The sequence below is a fragment of the Callorhinus ursinus genome, unplaced genomic scaffold (genome assembly GCF_003265705.2).
Source record: "Callorhinus ursinus isolate GAN/ISIS: 27379988/994484 unplaced genomic scaffold, GSC_fseal_2.0 scaffold8, whole genome shotgun sequence".
Classification (NCBI taxonomy): domain Eukaryota; kingdom Metazoa; phylum Chordata; class Mammalia; order Carnivora; family Otariidae; genus Callorhinus; species Callorhinus ursinus.
The window spans coordinates 22,369,127-22,396,458 of record NW_027397070.1 but is presented as its reverse complement, the minus strand read 5'-3'; the positions used below and the strand labels follow the sequence as shown (position 1 = coordinate 22,396,458).

Here is a 27,332-nt window from a genome sequence, read left to right as displayed (position 1 = left end):
AAGAAAATAGAACAACTTTAAAGTGCTTGGGGGGAAAACTGGCAGAATTTTAGATCTCACAAAAACATAAGAGTGAAATGAAGTTATTTTCATATAAACAAATCTCAGAAACTGTCTCCAACAGATCACCACTACAAAAAGTACTAAAGGATGTACTTCAAGCCAAAGGGAAATGGTGCTAGATTATAACTCAGACCTACAGGTAGAAATGAAGACCATCAGAAATGGTACATAGGTGGAAAATTTAAAAACTGTATGTTCTTCTTATAATTTGTGTAAAATACATCTGACTATTCACTGTAAGGTGAGGTTTACATTTTAGGCAAAGGTAAAAAGATACAATTACTATTAAAAATAGATAGAGGACAGGTAAATTAATTATACTGTTGTAAGATTATTACATGTGTGAGGTAAGATATAGAATGTAAAGTATCAGCTTTGAAATGAAAAGCGGGAAATCATCCTAAAAGATGTATGCTGTATGAATTGTGAGCATGAAGAAAGAAATATTGACTATAATTAGACTGTGAAAAGTTATGAGTGCCTCTTGTTAGCCCTGGAACCACCACTAAAACACAATTAAAAAGAGAGATTTAAAAATCAGTACAAGAAATAAATTGAAACAAAAAAAAAAAAGAAAATCAAATGGAAAAGAAAGAGGGGAAGGAGCCACAAAGGAATAAAAAACAAAGGGACAATTAGAGAACAAATAAGAAGGTATACTTAATTCCAAACATATCAAAAACTACAGTAACTCTAAATGAACTAAGTACTAAAATTAAAAAGATGAACACAATAACGTTGATGAATATAACAGAAATTATGCTGAGGAAAAGTAGCGAGACACACAAAAAATATTTACTGCATAATTTCATTAATAGGAAATTCTAGAAAAGGCAAAAATCAGCAATTAGTCAAGAAAGTGTTATCAGTAGTTGCTTGGCACAGGAACAAGGGCTCTGAAGATTAACTGCAAAGGAAAGTGAGGGAGCTTTCTGGGAAGATGGAAATGTTCTGTATCTTGATTGTGTAGTGCTTACACTGCAGTACATATCAATTAAAAGTTTATTGACCTGTACATTTAAAATGAGAGAATTTTATTGCATGTAAGTTATATCTCAATAAAATTGTTTTTTTAAGTGAATCAAAACACTGATTGCTTAGTGATCAATATAGCCAACTTTGAAACTCTATGCATTCAGATTTTGCCTCTGATATTTACTTACTGTATGAACTGGGCAAATTAATTAACCACTTGAAGTTTTCTCTACAATAGTACTTCATAGGATTGCTGAGAAGATTAATTCCTTATCTGGAGTACGTGTTCAATATATATTATGTTATATTAATATCATCAGCATCACTACTATTTTTACTATGTTCAGAACATGAAACTTTTGAGATATATCAAATCATGAGACAAACTTATTCTCATTTTATCTTCAAATAATTCTTTTAGAAGAGAAATGAGACTTGGATAAAAAGTAAATTGAAAAAGAGATGCTAACTGTAATATAAGATAAGGCATTTAAAGTCAGACTTCGCACAAGCCACTCAATACACACACAGGTTGTAACAAGTTACCGCAAGCTGTGTAGCTTAAAACAACACAAATGCATTACCTTTCAGTTCCAGAAGACAAATCCAAAATGAGTATCATGGGGCTAAAAATCAAGATGTCAGCCAGCTAGTTCCTTCTGAAGGCTCTAGGGGAGAATACACTCCTAGCTTCTGGAGGCTGCCTATATTTGGCTTGTGGCTTCTTTCTCCATCTTCAAAACCAGCCACATAGTATCTTCTTTTTCTTTCACATGACCTTCTTCTCTCCTGTATCAAATCTACTGCCTCCATCTTATAATACATTTAAGACCCACCAAGATAATATAGAATAATCCGCCCCCATCTCAAGATCCTTCATTTGGTCACATCTGCAAAGCCACTTTTATCATATAAAATAACACTCACAGATTCTAGGGATCAGGGCACAGTCGTCTTTGGAGGCCTGCCAAATGTCATAAAAGCAAGATTAGAAATGAGAGGGGAAGAAAGACACTAGTGTTCTGAGAAATTTTATTTTTAACAGTTTACAAGTGTTAGGTGAAGGAGAAACAAATGGGAAACAAAAACAAATATACAAAATAAAATGTCATTGTTATTTTTAGGTGTTCTAAATGTTTATCTGCGTTTGAAAGGGCAGACAACAATAGAGAATCCACTGTGGTCTTCAAGTGGGAATAAAGGACAGCGGTGGAATGAGGCTCATGTTAATATATATCCAATCACTTCATTTCAGGTAAGAAAAGAACAATCATTTCTGTGAAGGGATTGCAGCACATGAGCATAAAGTTAAAGGCAGACCTTGAGCAAACATAGGAATATGAAGGTTCAGAAATTCTGTGATATATATGAGCATCACAAAAATGACAGTATTTTTTCCTTAGTTCCAAAAGCTGTTTTATAAAGAGAAAATGTCCCTTTTCTTTATTAATTAATACCTATCAAATAATATGTTTGAATAATAGTCTTTCAAAATCCAAATGATGTGCCAGGAGAAAATGTAATCGATTCCTATAAAATCACATGTGTATATTTTGTTTCCTGAAGATAAATAACATAGGTTCTTATAATAACAGAAACTGGATAGTCAATTCTCAATTAATCTGTTCAAATTTTACTTGATGGAATTTTACGTGCTTTAGCAAAATGTGTCTCTTTGAGGTAATGTCATTTTAGTAATTTATCACTTTGATGATCAAAAAGAATTTTGAAGAAGATATTTTTCTTTGTTTTGATATAGAAGAGTAAGGCTAAATTGAATTAAGAAAGTTAGCTGCAAATATATAATAGAAATTTTAATGACTATAAAAATGGCCACTATGGCTTGAGACAATATTTCACGAAACTACTTCAGTGGAGAAAATAATGTAGTTTTAGTGAAGTATGTGTATTTTATGTACTCAGGTTGGGTATTTTTTTTTTCTACTGGTGATTTCTTCAATGTACTTCAAGATATATTTTTGCTTCCTATGTGACTGCCTCACCGACACAAAATTATTAAATCAAATATATATACAATAGGTACTTAAAAGAATAGTTATATTACTGTTTTCTTCAGGATACTCCTTTATTGCCATAGACATCAATTTAATAATTGAGCACTTTTAAGACAAGCACTTATTATCACAGTAACAGTTCAATAAGTACTTTTGAGCTACTCTTGTGTGCCAGGAACATTGTTAGGTTGAAGATCTAAAAATGATTGTCTACTTCATCTTGGTAGAAATATACATGTAAACACTTACATCGCATCCTGTAAAAATTGCAGTAATAGAGGTATGCACAAGGTTCTGTGAGCACGCCCAATCAACTAGAAGAGTATGGAAGAAATTCAAGAAAAACTTATTGTATGAGGTGAAACCTGAACCAAGGAGAGGGATTGCAAAGCAGAGAAAGAGATAACATTAATATTGAAGCAGAGTTTAGAGTGAACAAAGACATTGACATCATACACCATAGGATTTGCCTGAGAAACAGAAAAACTTTTATCTGCAATTTGGTACATAAAGAGAAATCAGACTGGTGTGAAACTAAGGTTAAGGAACATATGGTGCTTGGGTGACGGGGGTGGGGGGCATTGGAAGATTTTCTCTGGGGATGATGTGGTACAGCGGTCATGTTGCTGGCTCAAAGAGGTAAACCTGGATTGCAAACCAGTTAGGGCTCATAAAGTTCACATAAAAGATGTTGAAGGGACAAACTAGGGAAGTGGTATAAAGAAAAAAAGGATGATTTCAAGATATACTTAGGTGTGAAAGCTAGCAGAACATTTTTTTTTTTTTTATATTGGGAATTTGGGAAGTATCCATAAATGACTAACAGTTTCTAACTAGGGAGTCTTGGGTAATGCTTGTGCTACACATTACCTTAAATAACAAAAAGAGGAAAAGAGACAAGCTTCAGGGATGAATATGGTTACTTCTATTTTGGACATGTTAATAAAATGCCTATGGAGTATCCTTTTTAAAATGTGCAGGTTGTTGTATATGTTGATCTGAAACTTTGGGGACATGCACATTCATGAGTCATCAGATTGTATGTGCTACCTAGAAATGTGGGAGTGGTTGATATTTCCAAGGGAAAGTGTACATATGTGAACAGTGATTAAATGATGGAATCATGCAGAACACTAACCAATAATATGAACTGTGGGAAAAGAGCTCAATCCTAAATAGTATTTTTTAATATGTTTTAGAGTTAAAAGGAAGGAGATCCAGGAAAGTTTGGTGGCCACAGAATTTAAAGACAGTGATACTCAAATAGGAAAGCAAGTTGAGTCCAGTGGGCTGGTCATTACAGAGAATGTCCACTCTTGAGAGATTTGCATAAGGTGGTAAGGAAATTAGGAAAATCAGCATCTGAACTAAAATTATTCACTACACCAGACCTGGGTGGCTCAGTACGTTAAGCATCTGCCTTCAGCTCGGGTCATGATCCCAGAGTCCTGGGATCGAGCCCCGGCTCGTGCTCTCCGCTCAGCCGTGAGTCTGCTTCTCCCTCTGCCCCTCTCCCACTGCTCATGCTCTTTCTCTCTCTCTCTTGCACTCTCTCAAATAAATAAATAAAATCTTAAAAAATTATTCACTACTCGGAATTAATAGAATGACCTACAAACAGATATTAAATTGTTATATTTATGCAAATAGTTTTTATTCTATAATTTTTCACATTAGAAAATATATGAATTTTGCTTTATTTTGTTTGTTCTGTCCTTGCAAGGGAATGTTTCTTCATTCAGGATGTCACAGCAGAGAGAATCCAGAAGGGAATGTGCCCCTAGATATAAGCAATGAGGGGGTTTCATAGAGGAAAGAAATGAGAGGCACAGAGGGTCAGCTCCAAGTTTGAGATTGCAATCTTATAGAAAGGAATTGCTTTTTTTTTGTGATTTGGCCCATCTTACTCCATTGTGTCTTGTTACCAAAATTGTTGATCTAAAGAAAGGATTTTGGGACGTGAATTAGTCTTTCACTACCAGGAAGGATGTGGTCAGTGTAAATTCAGAGTAGAACATATTTACAACTACAAATGACAACAAATTTTCTGTAGCCTCAGAGACTTACATATTAAATTCACAAAAAAAGAGATTTATAAGAATGTTTAAAGCAGATGTTCAATGGTGTTTAAATGAATAAAGCTTTTTTCACAACAGTCCAAACCTTGGAGAACTCTCTTCACTATAATCTTTCCCTCATTCCAACTGAGATATCAGACTGGGTTTGCATAGTTGGTGCTCAAAGCAGTTATTTCTAGTGCTTTTTGTTCCTTTTTGTAGATGCATATTTCCATCTGGTATCAATTTTATTTTGCCTGAGGGACTTCTTTTAACATTTATTATAGTGTGGGTCTGCTAAACATGAATTCTTTTCACCTTTTGTACTTCTGAAAAAGTCTATTTCACCTTCATTTTTTGAAAACTATTTCCTCCAGGTGTAGTATTCTAGTTTTTCCTTTAGGAACTTTAAAGATGTTCTGCTGTCCTTTTGTTTGCATTGTTTCTAAGGATACATCTGCTGAAACTCCCATTTATCCTTCTAAATGTAATGTGAACTGTTGCTTTTAAGATTTTTTCTTTATCACTGGTTTTGAGCAATTTAATTGTGACTTGCTTTTATGTCGTCTTCTTCATTTTTCATGTGCTTGTGGTTCATTGATCTCGGATCTGTGAGTTTATAGTTTCTATAAAATTTAAGTACTGTCTGGCTAATGTTTCTTCAAATATTTTCGTTTCTCCTCCTCTCCTTTAAAGACTTCAGTCCAACACCTTATGTATGTATATAAGACTCCTTATTTATGTGCATATATATAAGGTGTTACACAGCTGATTGATGCTTTTTTAGACTTTTTTATTTTTATTTGTGTTTCAATTTGCAATAGTTTCTATTCTGTCTTCACATTCACTAATCATTTCTTCCACAATGTCTAATCTGCCTTCAGTCATATTCAGTGTAATTTGTATCTCAACCATTGTACTTTTCATCTCTGTAAGTTCAAACTGAGTCTTTGAAAAAATATTTTCCACATCTCTAGTTAATATTTTGAATATATGAAACCCAGTTATAATAGGTGTTTTAATGTCACTGTCTGCTAATGCTAACATCTGTGTCAGCTCTTGGTTGGTTTTGACTGATTTTTTTTTCCTCCTCATTACAAGTTATTTTTCTGCTGCTATGTCTGGTAATCTGATTGGGTGTCAGACATTTGGAATTTTACTTTGATAGCTAAAATTCTTAGAGTTTTACAAAATACAAAATTTGTTGGATATTTTTATATTTCTATAAATATTCTTGAGCTTGTTTGGGATGTAGCTATTTGGAGAGAGTTTAACCATTTTTTGGTCTTGCTTTTAAGCTTTGTTAGGAGAGACTGAAGCAGTGTTTCATATAGGGCTAATTATTTCTCACTTCCAAGGCAAGAGTCTTCTGAGTAGTCTGTCCAACGCTCCGTGAATTATGAGGTTTTCCGAGGCTTGTGTGGTCTGGGTACTGTGACCTTCAGTGCATCTCTCTGGTTCTTTCCCAGTTCTTGTGCAGTAACTACTGTACATTCATGTCCTGATTAGTGCACTGCTCAATACACTAGGGAGACTCTCTGCAGATCTCTGCAACTCTGTCCTTGCTTGTATTCTATACTGTGCACTCCAGCTGCTTTGGAGTCCTTAGACTCTACTCCACTCCATCTCCTCAACTGAGATTTCCTACCAGGCTGTATCTTTCTTCTGCTTGCACCCTAGTCTATCAGTTCTGTATAGAGCAGTCATAGGATTCACTTTGTCTGACTCTTATCACTCATTAATCGTTGTTCTTCATTACCGATGCTTATTGTTTCATACATTTTATCCAGTTATTTGTTGTTTCAGATGGAAGGATAGATCTGGTTCCTGTTCAGTCTTCCTGGCTGGAAGCAAATTGAAGAGTAGCAGTTTTGTGTTTGTTTGTTTTTTAAAGAGTAGCAGTTTTTAATGAAGCACTGCTAAGCTATTTAAATTACCAGTCAAAAATAAGATAAATAAAATCATATTTTCACTTTGGATTTCTACATTCTTTTATTCTTTGACATATTTCTAGGTCTGTTGGCTAAAGACTCTATTATTCCATAAGTCTTGATTTTTGAGGGAAACATGAAGCAAAACTACATCAGCCTACCCCGTATTTTGCTTTTATTTTGTTTTGGTTTTGTTTTTTGTTGTTTTGAACTTTTTTCTGACAAAGCATTTTTTTACTCAAAAATCATTTGTAAACTGTCGAGTTTTTCAAAAATACTTGCTTTGGAATGTGATGCCTACAAGGAAAGCACAGTAAAAACTGTACAGAATATATTAACATATAAATTAGGTTCTGAGAAGTTTTAATATTACTCAAATGTAGCTCTGTGGCATTGTAGAATGTCTTTAATTCAAGTGGAAAGGATATCTCCTACCTCTTGGAATTTTAAATGAGATATAAGTGATTTTGAGCCTCTGCTGCACCGACATTTAGGTTGTTTTATTTGTTTGGAGTTGCATGCGTTTAAATTATTTTGATTTATAAACCCTTTAAAACACAACCACTTGCAAAGTCCTTTGTTTGAGTGTGTCCAATTAGTTTGCTTAGCTGACAATAAAATTGGGTAGTACTTCTCAGGGTAAATAGAAGTCTTATCCTACTGAAATTCCCTTTGGGGCTCTTTGTCAAGAATTAATTTAGCATGATCAGTGCTTGTGATGAAAATATATTTTGCGGGATTTGGAAGGATTACAGAAAAATTTCCAAAAAAGTAAAATTGATATAGTGTTATCTTAAAATGTCACTTATAATTTATATCTTACACCAAGAAAAATATTTAACCATCCTCTTTAATGCTTTACTTTTCTTTTTTTTTTAAAAAAAAGATTTTATGTATTTATTTGAGAGAGAGCATGAGTTGTGGGCAGAGGCAGAGGGAGAGGGTGAGGGAGAAGCAGACTCCCCTCTGAGCAGGGAGCCCGATGTGGGGCTTGATCCCAGGACCCTGGGACCATGACCTGAGCTGAAGGTAGACACTTAAACGACTGAGCCACCCAGGCGCCCCGCTTTATTTCTTTTTGTAGTATATTCCAAATGCTTTCCAGAGGGAAAATATAGAGACACTCTGAGACATAAAATACAGTCTTTGTGTTTTCTTTGTTATAGGTGAAAGGAATTCTGGAAATCTTCCACACTTAGGTCCTCATTTAAAGATTTCAAAATGATTTTGAAATGGTTTATCTTAAATCACATAAATCCTGAATATTAAATAGGGATTGGAAAGATTTTAGTTCTCTTATTACATCATACTGCCCTCATGCTTATCTCTCTAATAATAATCTGGAATATATTGTCCTCCTTACTAAATATCACATGATCATGTAGATACATATCTGGCATTCTAAGCCAAATTCCAGGGCCATTATATAGACATGACAGTGGCTCCTGAAGTAGCCATTGGAAACATTTTCCAATGTTAATAGCTATTTTCAACCTTATTTGTATCCTGAGTTTTTTCCAAGTGAGGTACTCTGTCAGTTTTCAAACAGCATCCTTAGACTTTGTGCTTGCCTTAGCAGTAATAATCAGAAGCGATATATCTCTTGTCTTGAAGAAAACATGCTGTGAACATTTGCAGAAGGCCTCATTAACATTGAAGTCATGTCATCGAAGTGCATTGTATTCTTTGACACCCCCATCTACTTTTACTCATTAGTGTTGCATGGGACTCTTCCTTCCTGAGAAATTATATTGGAACACAGGCTTTAATAGCATCATCTATAGCTCTATCTCTAAATTGACATCTATATCTGTAAGCTTTAAAGCCCTATCATATATGTAAGAAATTGTCAATCAGTGGACTAAACTAATTTTCTGTAGTGTCATTGTAATAACACAAGTGCACATACATTTTATTAACTTCCCATTTAAATATACCCACGAAGAGTTAATTTTCTGATCATGCTGTATTTCCTGCATATTAAGTTTGCTGAATTGCATGCCCATGCTGTGAAAACATATACAATTTTAAATTTGTCATTTCAGTTAAGGGAAACCATTTTAAATAATACCAGTGTGATCGTGTGTAAAGAACAGGTTTTGCATAAATTGAGCCCCCCCCTTTAGGAAATCTAAACTTTAACATTTTCTCCTCAAGTATCTAGATGCCATTAATTTCTTCTTCATGGCAATTAAAAAGATACATTTCAGAAGTACTAAAGAGGAAAGGAACATAGTTTTATCACTTAATGTAACAGTAATCAGAATCATGATGGTATTTCATAAAAATATGACAAAATTTAACCTATTAAACTAGAGAGCATTTCTTTTCTAAGTGAATAAAATTCAGATTTTTTTTTCATTGAATACAGACTACAGCTTCCAAGTTGAGATACATCATAATGAACTGTTATAGTTTCTCCTTTCGATGACTGACAAAAAGATGTTTGTCACCAAGAATTTTTATAAACACTTGAAAGTTTGGCCAAGGTACACTGTTTAAATTGAATATGTATGCATTTTATTTCTATTATCTACTTCACAATCAAAAAATTCTTTATATAAGGAAAAAGTATCCCTCTAGGTCTTAGTCTAGAAGACACTTATGAGAGTATTAGAATCTATAAAATGCTGTTATAATAATTCAAAGATATAGTTGGAGTTGGAGTTCAGAACATAAAAAGAACAATGCAATAAACATCTTGTGAGAGTCAGTAGGAGTTAAAAAAAAATCTGTATCTTTGTAAGAGCAAAACTGCTATGGAAATTAAAAGGAAACAAACAAACATCCTACACAGGATCTTTTTTCTTCCTGTCCAAACAGGACCCTGAGGAGGACTATGGTATTTCTCTGGCCCTATTGGATTGGATTCCCCATCATCACAAAATTACAAATAAATATTAAAAACACTAATTATACAACTGTCCCAAGAGACTAATTGTCAGCAATTATTTTTATCATCCTACTAGGAACTACTATAATCCTCTGATTTATTTCCACACACGATATATAAAACACCTGCCATGCTTATACAGAAAGTAATTCAGTTGCTTTACTCAGTGACAAACTGTATTAGCCATAGTTGTACAGATAAATGTAAATAATAGAGTTATAAATCAGCCATTTATTATTACTATAACACTTAACTCATTCAGGATCCACAAGGGATGAAGTATTTATATAAGAGAACATTCTAGATTTAGGCAGTCCTCTGGACACATGAAAATTCGACTTCCCTTGATTTGTATTTTTGTTGTTCTGCCAGCTACACACTTAGAGTCAACATATTGCAGGGAGGCAGCACGCACATTAAATTGCATCAATCAGTCTACTCTGACACTTACCGCAGAAGGCTCCCAGTCCTACCACAAAAGAAGTGTGGCAGCATCCTTCACAACCTCTCTGCTTCAGGACTCTGTCTTTAGCATTGACCCAGGTTCCACCTTGGGTTTAAGCACAAGCCTAGGTCTCAACTGCACCGGGAGGCAGAGGGAAGGGAGGATAAAGGAAGTTAATGGGGAAAGTAGAAGTAATTAATACTTTAAGTCAGTAAAAGAAATTCTGAAGTGCTTTGAGCAATGACAGCATCATTCCAGGACAAGCAGCTTCGAAAAGTTCAGAAATGATACACGCAAACAATGAATCATGGAACACTACATCAAAAACTAATGATGTAATATATGGTGCTTAACATAACATAATAAATAAAATTAAAAAAAATGATTTTGAGGATTTATACATTTTATTTTTTTATTTTATTATGTTATGTTAATCACCATACATTATATCATTAGTTTTTGATGTAGTGTTCCATGATTCATTGAGGATTTATACATTTTAGTTTTCTTTTTTAAAATAGCCCCATCTTTTTTATATTGATACCTACCTCCAGGTGACTAGAACTTGCTAAGTGAGAATAATTGTGTGCTTTAAATAAGAAAAAAATACTTGGATGGATAATTTTATCACCTATTCACCTCTACATACCTCAGTTGGAAAATCCATGTACTCCTAAACCTATTTCTCCAGCATCCTTCCCTATGAAAAGATTATGACTTCAGCATCATCTGTTTGAATTTCAAGTGTAAGCAGGTGCAGAACATTCTAATCTACCCTTATCAGTCTTCTCACCAACTCCTCACCTTCCACACAAAGTCCCTTTCTTTGCCATGGCTGCATTGCACACCCCTTACTGCAGTCTACAAGCAAGGCTTATAACCTTTCCCTTCCCACGCCATCTTTTAAAATTAAAACTCTTGGTGACTGAGGAGGTTTTCTCTTTACCAAACCAAATTTTCCTAATACATTCCTATTCCTGCTCCAGTCCAGAATTAAAACCTGACTGGGAGGCAGAAATCTATACATTATTCCATTTGATCCTTTATAATACCCACAAAAAAGAAAGAACTGAGATGACAGCACTCCACTTTTATTCAACTAAGTATTAGCCATGGGGCCAAAGTGGAGCATGTTGGATTTTATGGAATAAGACTCATGTCATCATGAATCTGTGAGTTCTGACTTTCTCCAAGATAACACTCCATTCATGTTGTTATCTTCAGGAGAGAAGACTCAGCATCACATGACTGAAACTAAGAAGGGGGTGGGGATAACCATTGATTTACTCTAACATTGATTATCGATCAGGTAAGCAGCACATATCAAAACAAGAAAAAATACCCAATGACTTAAAAACCCATGGTTAGGAAAAAGGCAATAGTGCTGATAGGGGCAATTTATGATGACCTTAAAGAGCCATGTGTTCTTAAAAAGTGCATATATTAATGTTTTAAAATGCATTCATCTTGGGACCCCTGGGTGGCTCAGTTGGTTAAGTGTCTGACTTGATCTCAGCTCAGGTCTTGATCTCAGGGTCGTGAGTTTGAGCCCCGTGTTGGACTCCCTGTTGGTCAAGGAGCCTATTTAAAAATAATAAAATAAAAAATAAAATGCATTCATCTCAGCCTTGTTCAGAATAGCTGGAAACAATTTTAATGTCTAACAATATCAGTAGGGCACTGGTTAAATAAATTATGTGATATCCTTAATGTGGAATACTCCACAGTCATTAAAATGACTTCCCCTTTTCTGATTTCAGTGCTCTTGGATTTTTATACCATTAATTTGGGGTTTTTTAATTCTCATTTTGAGGACCTTGTGATTTAAAAAGTCCTCTGAGGAATTTTTAGCCACTTTCCAGATAACTTTAAGTCAAATGCAAGTCATTATTTCCAGGCAGCCAAAGTAGTGTTTCACTGCTGATTCTGCCTGAGGACTGAGAATCCGTATACCACCAACTTGATTCTATATCATATTTTAATTCTGGTCTGCCATTTTGTTTTGGCTTCAGTGATACATGACATTTTGGATGTTTTTCAGGGAAATAGCTTTGGACAATCTTTATTAACTTATTTATCTCAACATAGATAAGCAGGAAACCGTTTCTACACAAGTTAAATATAATAATAAAAATTTCTCCAAAACTTTTTCTCCTATCAAATCATGAAAATTATTCTTACTTGTATGAACTATATTCATGTGGAGAAAAGGGACTCAATACAAAAGTTTATAACTAATGCTTCTGCTTATCACTTACAGATTCCAATTGATAAAATTATGATAGTAAAACAGATAACAACAGATCAACTTCTCAAAGGTAGCCTAAGTTTTCTGAAAATCACCACAAAATTGCCTTTAAAAATGAGCCATATCAAGATATTTTCAAAGACAAAAAACAAAACCAAAAATTTTGGCATTGATAAAAATAGACTTTCCCTCTAATTTGTTGCAATGAAATAAGGCTAGAAATTGTATAGAAATGCACACATCAGCTTGATGTTGAAACACCTCTTCATTAAGCATATTTTTCCTTGGAAAGACCAAACTAGATATTTCATTTTGGCATGTAGAAATGTTTGTGAATATAATCACTAAATGCATAGGGTGCCTTTTCATATCAAAAGGATTAAGAGGTTTTGCTAGAAACAATTGTGGAGTTATAGAGAAAATTTTAAGACAGCCTTATTTCTGTAAAAATGAAATAATAAAAATTTGCTAATTGTTCTTATATTGTCATTGTACTCAGAATTTAGTAATAAAAGGAGACTAATTTCATTCATCTATCCTTTCAACTTCCATGTATTAAACCTCAGTGTTAATCACTGTTGAAATTCAAAGGTCTGCCATTAAACACTGAACACAAGTAAACCCATAAATATCTTCCGGTTTTTAAAAATAGAATGTCAAAAGTGAAATCATGGAGGTATATCATAACATATGGGAATAAGAGAAACTTATTCACATTTTTGCAAGAGAGAAAATAAATTTCATAGAGATGGTAATCCCTCATCCTGGGCTTCGATAAACATAATATAGTTATAAAGAACACAGAAGTGATTCATTCCAGAAAATGTCTCTAGAAAACCAGTGTTACATGTTTGGATAAAATTGGAGGGCATCTATTTCAGAGAAGTACTGTTTAGATAAAAATTTTTCCTTACCCCTGAAAATAGAAAGTGCAAGGGTTTGTAGTAGTAGTAGTTTTTATTGTATTATTCAGTTAAGTTTAGTTTTGTATTAAAATCAACACAGAGCTTTTGATGTGAAAAACTAATAGTAAGCAAGGAAGATACTGTTACTGGTTTTAAGAACATTTATGTTTTTTGTAAGTAACAATTTTGAAGACTGTTGATAATAGATGTCAGAACTGCTGTCAATTTTGGGTTTGGCTTCTCAATTTCTCAATAAGAATCCATCTACAAATCAAAGGTCTACATTTAGGTTTGTTTCATTCATATTTGTAGCTCATTTTTGAAGGTATTCGAGGTCCTGGCATAGAAGGTGACATTGCCATTGATGATGTATCAATTGCAGAAGGAGAATGTGCAAAACAAGACCTAACGACTAAGAGTAAGTGTCTATTCTTGGATTGGTTTGATGTGATGTTAAAGTAACATAATAACTATTCAACTAAAATGGTCTAATTTTTAAAACTCAGTTATTTTTAGTTTGTAAATTTAGAAATTCCTTACATGTGAGACCCTAAAATTTTGAAGATATTTTTAAAACAAAGTATTAAATTTGATGGTACGCATATTTGACCTAAGATAAGACAAAAGTAATTTTGGTTTAGGTCTATGTAAGTAAAGCCCACTTTGATTTTTAATTAAGATTTTAAAAAGTATTTAATTTATATTATTAATTTCAAAGGATTTTTTTTACTTTTATTAAAATATTTGGCTGACTTATATACTCAGCACACCTCTATATAACCATAGCTGTTTTTATCCCCCTCTCCCCCATTTATGAATATATTTTCTAGGTCTAACTTTTGCCAGCCATTTTAATAGATTCGCTATTGTGAAGAGCCTAACTATGTTCAATAAGTAATAAATCAGCCCATTTGTATTCTAGTATAATTCATCTATGTGCGTCACAATCTTGTTTAGTAATTTGGTTTCATTTTTTACTCTGGTTTGAATATTATAGTTTAATGATATCTTCAAATTTTATTTTGTCACCACAAAAATGTTTTGAATAAGAGATATAAATTAAAATTTATAAATAATGCAAAAAACATCAGAATTATGTGTTGAGCTGCTTCGTAAAATCTTCATCTCCATATTTTCTATGTGAAGTTGAGAAAACTAAAATCACATCTTTTAAAAATTCCTCCACTTCAAGTATTTTCATGGGCCCTTCTGGAATCTTTAATTTTGTGGTTATATAAAGGGGTATCGATCAAGCTAAATTTACACAAATAACTCATCAATTATTTAGTACATATAAAAGGAATGTGAAAATCTATTTTGTTAAGTCTAGAGCAAATCAGTCTTTGTTGACTGAGTGTATTTAATGAGAAATTATATTAGTCTAGATGTTGAAAGTTAAATTTCTGCAACTACCTAGTGATTGCTCATAGGAACTGAACTGACTCCATTTTTAAGCATTGTAAAAAGACAAAAACTAAGATTGTGTATAACAATGAGCCACTTTGCTCATAGTTTTCACCTTGTCATTATACTTAGCATTTCAAGTAACAAATTTAGTAAAAATTTCTCCCTGTGTCTGGCTAATTTTGCTTTAAAAAAACCAGTAGCAGTATCGAAATGAAGTAGATTTGTCAAATGCACAGAAAAGCATGCATTCTCCTTAGAGGAGGAGAATAGGATTTCTTTCGAATTTCCTAACATAAATCAGCTACAGTAATATTCTAGTAACTGAAGGTAGTTACCATCTTACATAGAAATCTTACATTTAGATAATTTGATCACTGAAAACTATTACAAATTAAATTTTAAAAATTGAATTAAACTTTCCAAATGAGGAAAGCAGGAGAGAACATTCTCCCTCATGGAGAAAACAGAAGTGGTAAGAGTAGCAACAGGAAAATGATGATGAAAACCCCAAAGGACTTTATTGTTACATAATAGAACACTTTCAAAATCAGGTTTCTTCTCTTCTAAAGTCAGAGAAATGTGTGGCTGTTTTAAATAAGATATATCTGTACATATTGGAGGTATTTTTATTCAGCCTCTGTAAATCAGAGGAAACAGCCCTATTGAACAAAAACATTTTCTTTGGTATGAGAAAGTATTCTGTTACATCTGTATCTATTTAACTAGCTTTTACTAAGCTCATTTTGACAGTGTTTGGTGAATATTAAATTAATGTTAATTTCTAAGTACAAACTAGCTTGGCAGCCAAAAGCCTCCTCCTAACTGCTCGGGTTCCCAACCCTTCTCAGGCAATAAATGGTACTATGGCCCATACTATCAAAAACTGAGGTTGTCTGTTGTCTCCAAACCCAGCTCTCTCCTAGGTGAGAGCCATTTTGTAACTTATGCCAGGGGAATGAATGATCCAGCTTGCTCATGTTAGCCCTTCTGGGCAAGGCATACATTCTAGGTATCACTTGGACATGAAGCTCTACTTGAAACACCAATTATGGTAGGAATCTTAAGTCAGAATAGTGGGACAGATTTTTTAGTTAAAATGGACTTCATAATGCTTCTAAAACTCACACTGAATAGATAATTATTTATTCAGTGTATAGATACTGGACTGATCTAAGCAGTGTTTGCGGTATCTGATTTTCTACCCATAACAATCCCTTCTTAGTTTTCATAAAAAGTAGTTTTTTTCTCACTCTTTAATCTTAATCATTTCTGGAAGCTTTGGAAAAAAACCGACCTCTTAGGATTACCAAGAATTTCCTGTGTACATACTTCCATGTGGCTAGTAGAACTCTGAGGTTGAACTCAGCCACAAACTCACACAAATACCTTCCAGACAAGTTCTCATAGTATATCATATCAACTTAAAATATTTCTATTTTTCTAACCACACATTTAAGTTATTTTCCTTTTCACATGTCTTGGAAATAGGCTGATAATTAAAACAAACCAAAAAAAAAAGTATTTTCCAAAAATGCTTTCCATATACTCTGTTGTTTTATTAGTTCACCAAAGTTGTATTGGTAGCTACATGGAATATTTATTCTTTTTTTTGTTTGTTTCTTGGCATTTATTTTCCTTGTCTTTAGATTCTGTTGATGGTGCTGTTGGAATTTTAGTACATCTATGGCTTTTTCCGGTCATTGTACTCATCTCTATCTTAAGTCCTCGAAGGTGACCTTATCCTGGCAGAGGCTATAAAAGATTCACCAGGCACTGGCATGAAGAAAGAGTCTTTGTAAATGGACATTGAAAAACAAACTACCAAAGATTCCTCCACTGACTACTGACTCAAAAATAAAATAATAAAAATGAATTTTTTAAAGCACTGGGGATAAAAAGACATCATGGAAGTATAACTTATTCCAAACTACATATAAAATATTCTTGACCTGAGTAGAGAAGAGACCTTCAGGTGCTTTTGTGGCTAAAAAGATTTCAGCGTCATCTGGTCATCTGGTTGAACTCTGGAAAAAAAAAAAAAGCTATAGAAATCCTTGTCAAAGCACAAAGTCATGGCTGGTTTTGTTTCAAATGAATAATTTGCTTGTTACCATGGAAACCTAATGGCCTGCCAACAAAAACCTCACTGTAAACAGGGTACGTGAAGAGCTGGCATTTATTTTCCTTTCAAGAAGGTTTTACATAGAGAATTAAATAAACGTAGGCCCATTTACCTTTGGTTGTTACACTTCCTTGAAAATAACCCGAACTCAGAATTATTTAAAGCATTCATGCTCCTCCCCACCTGTCCCCACCCCACCTTTATTGTTATTTTTTTCCTCCCATGGCTAAGCTAGATAACTGTATGCTGTCTCTTTTTGCATGCATTACTATCCAGGATGGTAAACCTGGGCTTACATATTACACAGGCTTATCGGAGTTTGCTTGCGGCCACTTGAACACCCAAACTAAGTCATCTGTTCCAATGAAGAAACCAAACCACCATCTTTTATAAATTGCCATGGAAACCAAGTGCCTTCAATGAAACAAGCCTGAATAATTTTCAACTCAGAAGCTTGCACTGCTAAGAGTGGTTTGTGTAAAACTATTTTATAAACAAACTACAGAGCCTAAGTGTGCAAATGACAGGCAAGACAACAAAAGCCGCTTCTGAAGAAGAAAGGACCGGAGCTGCTGAGTAAGCCCATGCAGACGAGCTATTTGTTGTTTGACCTCCTAGACAGCCATGGCCTTTCGGCTTAGTGTCCATTAGAAAATAACTTCCATTGAGACCAGACATGGGAGCAACACTTTTTTCTTCCAGGTTATTAAATGGGTCAACCAGAGCAAAAGGTTGTTAAGATAATACTTAGCGCAGAAGGTGATAAAACACAAGAGTGATTTTTTTTTTACTCTAACCTCCATTTGAAATGAAATTGGCCCTAGCTTTAGAGGGAGCAAGAAAATGTTTGTGATTGCAGTGCATACAAACTCTACAGCGGAACTGGGCCTGAAAAATCTGGCTTTATTCTAAACACTGAGGGTAATATGCCTCTGCCCTTTAGTCAGACTCTGTGCAGATTGTGAAATATTATTTTATTATTTTACCAAGATTAAAAACACTTTTACAAAAAAAAACAAAAACGTGTAAAAATGATTTTGAGCTACCTGAGGACAAATCATACCTTTAACCAGCCAGTTTTCCAATGCATTGTAAATTTCACTTAAACCTGTTGGTTATGAAAATTTGAAGATCTTTTTCCTTAAATTATCTCAGCTTTTAACTTCATTTAAAAAGACTTTTGTCTAAAGAAGAATATTATTATTATTATATGTTCTTTCAATACCCCAGGATTAAAAAAAAACTGATTATGCAAGTAATTGGGATATAAGTATTAAATTATAACATTTGCAAATATTAATATAAAAAGCACAACAAAATGTAGTGGAAAATGACAAAGCTTGATTTTTAAAAGAAAAAAAATCTGTAGAAATGTTTGTGCAAATTCAGTAATTCAACTTAAAAGATAATTTTACAGCTATGTTCAATAAAGCCTCTTTCCAGGTAAGGTATGCAAAGCGGTATGTGTGTTTGTTGAGCAATGTTTACTTGTCACCAAAATGAGACTAGCTATACAATTTATCGGTTATGTTACCATGGGATAAATCTTCAGGACTTCATACACTTTAATGTCTGCAGGAAAGAATTTAATAGGAACTCCTGAAGCACTCTTCCATATTTTTCATACATGTAAAAAAAAAAAGTCAAACCTGTGAAAGTAAAATATGAAACAAATGTGAATTTGGAATTTAATGCATATTTTCATAGTTAAAGAGGGGACCAGCTGGAATATCTAGGTAGTGATAAAATCGAGCTAAACCGATTCCTTTAAATTAAACAGAATTAACTAATAAGCTTTATAACTTATTTGAACACATTAGGCATATTGAAAATTTTCAGAATTACAGTCAACCATCTGTTTTATCAAACCAAAGAGATTAAACAATATTGGGGGGCACTTAGCTTAGTATTTACTAACTCTCCTTCACCTTGACTTCCATTTTGTGTGGCAACTAACCACTTCCCTCCACTATCCCATATTAGTGGATCATCCTTCCTAATTGATTTTCTGCACACTCACTGCTGATAATATTAATAAAATTGTTTTCATCTAAAGAGAGGCTTAGCTCATTGCCACCTTCTTCCCTTATCTTGAATTTGATTTGAGTGAGACTTTTGCAAAGAACTAAAAAAAAAACCTATACTCAGAATATTTGGGTATACCTTTGTCCTTTCCAGGAAAACAATCAAGTCTCCTTTTCTCCTTATTAACACTGCATAAAGAAATTGTTATAAGTGAAAGCTTCAATCCTTCTACAAAGTACTCATAAAATACTAAAGTCTTTCTATAACTTTTCACACATTAAGAATACACACGCTTAAGAAGTCATGAGAACTGGCTGGTACTTCAAAAATTAATTTTGATTAAATTTTTGAGAAATTGCAGATGAGCACCAAGAACAAAGGGCAATCAGAAGAACTGCAAAAACAATCAGATTTATTGATATAGTAATAAATTAGAGTATATATCTCAAGTGGGTTCTGGATCATTTATATAAACCAACAATCTTAGAATTGTAGAATGTTTTTCACTCCAGATCAAATGTTCAGTTGCTTTAATTGAAAGAAAATGAATCAAAATGCAGGAAATTTTAAAAGGTTGGGACAAGTGAAATGTAAACTGTGTTAAGTAATCTGTTTAACATTAGTTATAATAATGATGACTTTAAAGCACTTACCTGTTTATCAACTGCTTTTCTTTTCCTAATATTTTTTGTATTTATTATGAGTTGAACTCACCAACGTATTTCCCTTTTTCCTTTTTGATAACATTTTAAGTGTAATTGATGCCATTTTTGTTGTTGTTCTTTATAGGAAGGCATCAGGCTTTTAATTCTCTGGGAGAAAGATTATACCATGTAATCTCCTAGTGTCAGTAACTGATCCGATTAATTAGGAGCTTACTCTGTCTTATTAGTTCAAAGATGGTTGGTTCCTCCACATTTTAACATCTCTGCAACTGGGCCTATTTTAATTATAATTGGTAGCATTTCTGTGTAGTGATATATAAAATAAAAGTGTATATTAAAACTGATGGCATCTTAGATATGTTGAAATTCACCAAATTCACTAAAGTCTCCAGAAGAGCCAAATCATGCCCAATATCATTCCTTTTCAACAATCTCAAAAGTGAGAAAAGGATGCCCTATCATATTTGTAGGATTTATATTAAATACTCATTGCCTATGCATTATTTAAAAATAACATAACTTTTTATTTTGTGCTTTTTAAAAATCTGAATCTTCTCTTACAGACATTATATACATACCTAGCCCTGTTGTCTTTTTTTTTTCTTCCTGCTACCTATTCATGAAGTACAATATGCTATGTATCCCTGGTTTGAAATGTTTTCTTGTTTTGTGTGATTCATAGTACTTAGTAAGTTAGAAGTTTGGCCTGCCATTAAATTTTCTTTAAGAAATCTGAAAGATGCATGGTACATACACTACAATGCCATACAATAGGCTAAACTAACAGTACTTCATTTCACATTATCACAGAATTGACTTTGGCATGGCAATGAATTATGATAATTATAATAATCAGAATTACAAAGCAGCTAGTCAGTTACATCATGTTACAAATAATAAAAATAATCCCACTCTTTTATATTTTAAAATATGACAAAATATGAATGACAACTGTACTAACTTTTCACCAAACATGCATTTTTACTTTAAGACTTCATAATAAACTTATCTGTCAAAGTGCATAATTTGAAGAACAATTAATTAATTCAGGTCTATACTTAAGACTGTATGATACTGGCTGTGGTACTTTTTATGACCTATTTTGTTTGTTTTGATTAGTGATTTGAAAGATGGTGACAGACTAATGTGATTTTCAAAGGATTCTTTAACAACAAAACAAACTTTTTTTTTTTTTTTTAATGTGCCTTTCAAAGATCAGGGCCTCACAACAGCATTTAAACCAGAAAAAATTTCACTTCAAATTCATTTCCTTTTTGGTTGATGGCTACTTCTTACAAATTGCTTCGCCTGCGGCTCAACAAAGCAGAAGGTATATACTCTTCTTGCAACTGGGTAGTTGCTATCAATGAGGAGTTACTGCATTTTCTGTGAAAACAATAAAACCATAGGGTTCAATCCCATGCTATTTCCTTTCCTACAACGTTCCTTTTGTGTCTAACCAGTTTAATTAGTTTTCTTAGTGCTTATTTTTAAAAAGCAGTCTGACATTTTTTTACTTCAACTTAGGAGAAAAGCTACCATGAACGAACTTTTTTCAAATCCGATATTAAAAAGCTCTTTGCTGAGTATCCATAGTACTTATAAATATATGTTATTACATAGAAAAAGTAGGACTCAAAGATTTGAAATTTACTGGGCAATATGTCAATTCAGAATCAATCCATCATACGTTCATGTCTGCTTAGAAACAACTGTAAGTTAGGGAGAGATAACTATTCCATATATTTCCATATGGAATTCTTTATTGACATTATTAGAATAAAGCTTAATAAAATATGGGTAGTGCTTTCACTACCCTGAACCCATATTGAGTACATTGAAATTAAGGGATTGGTATTCAAAATTCTGAGCAGGATAGGGGTTATTAAACTCTAGATAGAAATGAAATAGTTTTCTCAAGGGAGTATTTACAACTGATTGAATTTAATTTCAATTGTTCTAACTTTCCATGAGTTGAGCTTAAAAAAATATTCTTTTCAATAAAAATGATGGGAAATTCTATGAAATAGGGATTAGCTTGTTAGTTTCAGTTTGTTTTCATATGGCTCTTAATTGTTGTCCTGGACTTCCAGGATACTATTTTTATTTCTTGAATCTCATTAGTATATTTAAATGTATAAGTTTAATCAAATATCTATTGTGTTGAATTTATATTGAATATTAGTTACATTTTAGATCTCAAAGTTTAGATTTAACTTACTTTTCATTTTGATATTTTACTTCTGCTAAATAGTTTCAGATAGCTGTATGTTATTTTCCCTTGGATTTTCTTTCAATAAATGCAATTATGTTAAATACTCTATTAGTGTTTTGGGGAAATTTCTGCTGTCAATAAGCACTTAAGTTAGAAACAAAAAGCTATTTAGAATGGCAATTATATTTGCAAATTAAGATGAAAATGCCATCATTTCTTTCACTATTAAAAAGCTTTTATAGACTCAACACTGCAGTGAAGCACAATTAGCCCATTAAAGATACGTGTTGATTTTTACATCCTTTGTGAGGGATCATTTATAAGATTGTGTTAAGTAGGCACTAAAAAAACTTCCTGAATGAACTGTGATTTAAGAATTATGGCTCAATTTAGTAACTCTGGGCTTCTGCACGATATGTGAAATATCCACTGAAGATTACAGCACTAATGTTCTCCAGGAAGATAGTTCCAGTCACATAGTTCATGGGGGCACTGTCGGCTACATGTGGGTCTTCTGAGGGAAACAATAAGTGCTTGACAATGATTCAAGTGAACCAAAGTATAAATGGAATCCTAACAATTAACTTGCATAGCTTAATTTCCTCTCTCTCTCTGGTATTATATTTCTAAGTATATCTGTGAAATTTTAGAAAAGTGAATACAATTATCATTAACAGGCCCATTAATTGTGTTTAAAAATCAACCCCTAACTATGTATTAAAATACTGTTTATTCTTTATAAGCTATTTAGTTAAGCCAAATTAAGGACCTTACCCATCTTTTGATTTCCTATAGTACTTATGTTCCTTTAAAGTAGTCTTTAGTTGTCTGAAGCTCTGTTCCCCAGCTGAAATTGTAACCTATCCCAGGGCAAGGACTGTGTCTTTTAACAAGTACTTCCAACTTATCTAGGTTCTATAGAGATTATTGAATTAATGATGATTGAATTAATCCATGATTTGGAGCTATATTTAGAATAGAACTTATTCAATGAACCTAGGAAATAAGCAGCAATGTCACCTTTCAGTGATAAAATCAATGCAGTTTCACGGACAGAAGATGTCTCCTGCATGTGAGAAAAAAAAATGAGAAGTCAAGACAACTGAAATACCAGCATAAGCTTTTGCAACACAATTTCCTGTCATTTCTTAGTTAAATGGAAGGTGATTATATTTCTTAATAGAAGGGCAAATGTTGTCAATGTTTTTGCAAACAAAATTACTATGTGGTTAAACTAAGGAAAATGAAATTAATTCTGCATGTTTCATGTCAGATGCCATCGTTATATATGAGACTAATACTGCATAGGATCTCTTCTTTCAACCAAAATGTGTTAATTATAGAATATTATGCCTAATTTTATATTAGAGAGATCATGAGCTCTAGCTAAATTCAAGCCTAGCTCCTTTCTAGAGTTTGCTGCAGTATATATTTCTTGAGATCCAATCATCCACTAAACTTGAAGTATATTTAAACAAGCAAATATTTTTACAAATTATATAATAACTGAATTATAAAACAAAATTTTAAAAATAAGGAAATATTGATTTAGTTCTGGGAATATTTTATGTAGCATAAACTAGATTCTTATATATGGAACAAATAATGGTAAATTAATTTTCAAAATTGGGAATTGTGTTGAACAGACAGAACTATTTTTTGTTATTTTAACTGTTTCTGTTTTGAATTACATGTTTTAATTTCCAAAATTAACACCATTCAACAGGCCAAAGAGCCCGAAATAAAAGATGGTACAGTGTTAGTACATGGCCACCACACAATAACTAATTGTTACGTGAGTGAAACTATAAGTAGTACAGTGTCTGTTATAATTTTTTAATGAAATAAACATGCATCTTTCCTTTTTCATTGGTTTAGTTTTTGACAATGTCATGTACAAGACTGGGATTTTGCATGTATTCAAAAAGCCTTTCCAATACCAGGGTATTTGAGGGTACCAGAAGGGTATCCATTCTGAATCAACATCCTCCACTAGGACCGCCCATTCCTCACCCAGCAGTCCATTCCTTCATGCTTAGGATTGCTCTCTCCACGTAGTCTTTTAAAAACTAGAAATACTGCCATTAAGGAAGCATATTAGAGTTCTCTAAAACTTGGAGGTAACATTTCATTAGCTCACAGTTTTCAAATACCTAGCAAAATAGGCTGAGAAAACACTGACGTACTGGAGGGGGCTAAGGAACAAGGAGAGGCATGCAAACAGGTGAGGTACGGGGTTTCGAAGACTATACTTGTTCCACAATTTTCCCAAGGACAGGTCCAGATTACAAATCCAGTACATAAAATATAGACACAATGAAAGGAATGTTAGTTACAGGTGAAGGCTCAAAGAACAGAATGAGAAAGCTTCTAGGACAGAAATATAAACAATGAGGTCACCGAGAGGGGGACGATATGAATAGATAAGGAGAATGCACTAAGAAACAAAACTCATCAAACTAGAGCCTTCACATTAACAGAAAGGAGAGGAAAGGAAAATTACATAACCAAATACATTTTGTAGAGATACATAATCTAAAAACTGAAAATAAAATACTTCGATGAAGTAAATTTGAAAAGGAACCGCAATAAATATATATGCAAATATTTTACCACACACTCTTCTGGCTTTCTCTTCTTTACTTTGCAGTGACTGTAGTCACAGTTTGGCTTCTCCGTCCACTTTCTCCTTCCTGGTTATGTGGATTCCCAGTATGTAGGTTAGTTTAGAGTTGGGTGTGCCAGTTTGGCAATGAGCATCTTCAAATTATTTCTGCTTTCTGTAATAATCTTACTTCAAGCCCACGCATACACACACGTTCATAAATACACCCTATTTATATAATGATTTATCATTTTCAAAGTGTTTTCATCTCATTTGTTCTAGCCTTAGTGACTCACCATGGTATTACTTGAACCTCTGTATGATGGATGCCTTCCAGTCTTCTTTCCTTCACCCTCTCACTGCATGTGGATGGTCACCCTTTCATGGTGTGACCCAGGACTGAAAAGAACAGTGTTTAATAAGCAATGTCTTTTGTATTTTATTATCAGTGAACCTCCATACTTTATCAAATCTAAAACATTATTTTACATACGTCTAAGAAAAAAACATTTTTTATTGTGACTGTAAGACACCATCAGTTGACGGTGACAGAAAGTCCTATTTAGAGATGTTGAATTGCAAAATAATAATAATCTTAAGGCTGATGAAATACAGCATCATTTATAATTATACCAGATATTTCATTTGACAGCCTCACAAGAAATCTGCTTCACATGGTGTAATGCAGTTGAACTCTGACTCTAATGTGAATCAAAATCTCCAAAAATTGTTTTGAAAACACAGATTCCAGAATCTTGGCCCCAGGGGTTTTGTTCAGTTGATCTTGAGGGAAGGGAGAGGGTATAGGATTTTAAAAAGCCTCTCAAATAATCATGATCTATGCGATCAAAATAACCACAATTTATTAAAGATTGGGGTATTGGAAAGAACTCAAGTTCAAATCGTGATTTCTACCACTAGGAGCTGTGTGATCTTGTACAGATGGTTTAAAATCTCTGTGCCTTAGTACCCCTGGAGACACCATGGAAAAATGTGGTGTCAGACTGCGAGCGTTCTTCATTGCATCATCTCCCTCAGTCCCCTTAGCTATAAAAGGGGTGTTGTGTTATCTAATTAAGGAGCTAATATGTATAAAAAATTTAGAACATTACTGACATACAATAAGCACCACATATGGGTGCTTATTGTATGCTTTGATCACCTGTAAAAATGGGATGGTGAGAACAGTACCCACCTCATAATGCCATAATGATTAAATGAGGCAATACAAACGAAGCATTTAGCAAAGAGAGAAATGGGTTTTTTAACATACTGGTTTTTTGCTGTTGTTGTTTGTTTTAAAGATTTTATTTATTTGACAGAGAGAGACACAGCGAGGGAGGGAACACAAGCAGGGGGAGCGGGAGAGAGAGAAGTAGGCTTCCGGCCGAGCAGGGAGCCCGGTGCGAGGCTCAGTCCTAGGACCCTGTGATCATGACCTGAGCCGAAGGCAGACACTTAACAGCTGAGCCACCCAGGCACCCCAACATACTGGTTTAATAAAGTAATATATCTTTTAAAATAATTTCTTTAAAAACTCTTCAATAGCTAACTCTTATTTCCTTATCCTTGTTTTATCTTGAAAATAGACAAGGAAGAATTTTCTATGATATTTAAATGATTCAAATATTTTAACGCTCTTATTTATCTGACATGAAATGTAATAGCTCCCAAATATAATAAGCTCTCTGACATTACTTTATAAGGTAAATTATTTTTTGAATAATCATGCTTATTTAAGGGTATAGAAAATTAAGTTAGAAACATGCTAGTAAGCAAGCACAAGTTTGGCATTCTTCAAAAGTTACCATTGAAGGCACCTGGGTGGCTCAGTCGGTTAAGCGACTGCCTTCAGCTCAGGTCATGGTCTCAGGGGCGTGGGATCGAGCCCCGCATCAGCCTCCGCACTGGACGTGAAGCCTACTTAAGATTCTCTCTCTCGGGCGCCTGGGTGGCTCAGTTGGTTAAGCGACTGCCTTCGGCTCAGGTCATGATCCTGGAGTCCCGGGATCGAGTCCCGCATCGGGCTCCCTGCTCAGTGAAGAGCCTGCTTCTCCCTCTAACCCTCCCCCCTCTCATGTACTCTCTCTCTCTCTCATTCTCACTCTTTCAAAATAAATAAATAAATCTTTAAAAAAAAAAGTTACCATTGAGATTCATGTATGTGTTTATATTCTAAACAGACATGCTGCTCATTTTTTAAAAACAAACTTTTATTTTGAGATAATTCTAAATTTACCTGCATTTGCAAGAGATAACATGGAGAGATCCTATATACACTTTAACCAGGTTTCCCACTTACATATGTGTGCGTAGTTAGTTCTGTGTATTTTTATCTCACCTGTAGGTTCATGTATCCACCACCACAGTCAAGATATACAGTTCAATCACTGTAGGAACCCCTTTAGTGTTGTCTTTTACTTTACACATTTCCCTCCTGTCTCCCCTTTTCCAACCCATCCCATATTCCTGGCAACAACTAATCTGTTCTCTTTTCTACAATATTGTCATTTCAAGAATGTGGTATCATATGCTATATAAATTTTAGGGATTGGCTTTTTACAGGCAACATAATTCCATGGAGACTTATCCAAATTGTGGCATGTAACCAATAGTTTGTAACTTTTTATTGCAGAGTATAGTATTGTGTAACAGTTTGTGTAACCATTTACCCATTAAAGGACATCTGGGTTGTTTCCAGTGTGGGGCCATTACAAATAAAGCTGCTATGTACATTCATGTATATACTGTTGTGTGAAGG

At 33.7% G+C, this 27,332-nt stretch overlaps 1 protein-coding gene across 4 annotated transcripts in view; it reads left to right on the top strand.

The window, feature by feature from the left end:
* MDGA2 (MAM domain containing glycosylphosphatidylinositol anchor 2) overlaps positions 1-24,842 on the top strand; it is a 799,761-nt gene extending 774,919 nt beyond the window's left edge. For all 4 annotated transcript variants that reach the window (XM_073895162.1, XM_073895160.1, XM_073895161.1 and 1 more), the window contains 3 exons: positions 2,163-2,293; positions 13,845-13,950; positions 16,586-24,842. In XM_073895162.1, coding sequence (XP_073751263.1) covers positions 2,163-2,293; positions 13,845-13,950; positions 16,586-16,674 — 326 coding nt within the window. In that variant the 3' untranslated portion in view covers positions 16,675-24,842. The remainder of the gene's footprint in view (positions 1-2,162; positions 2,294-13,844; positions 13,951-16,585) is intronic.
* The last annotated feature ends 2,490 nt before the right edge of the window (positions 24,843-27,332 follow it).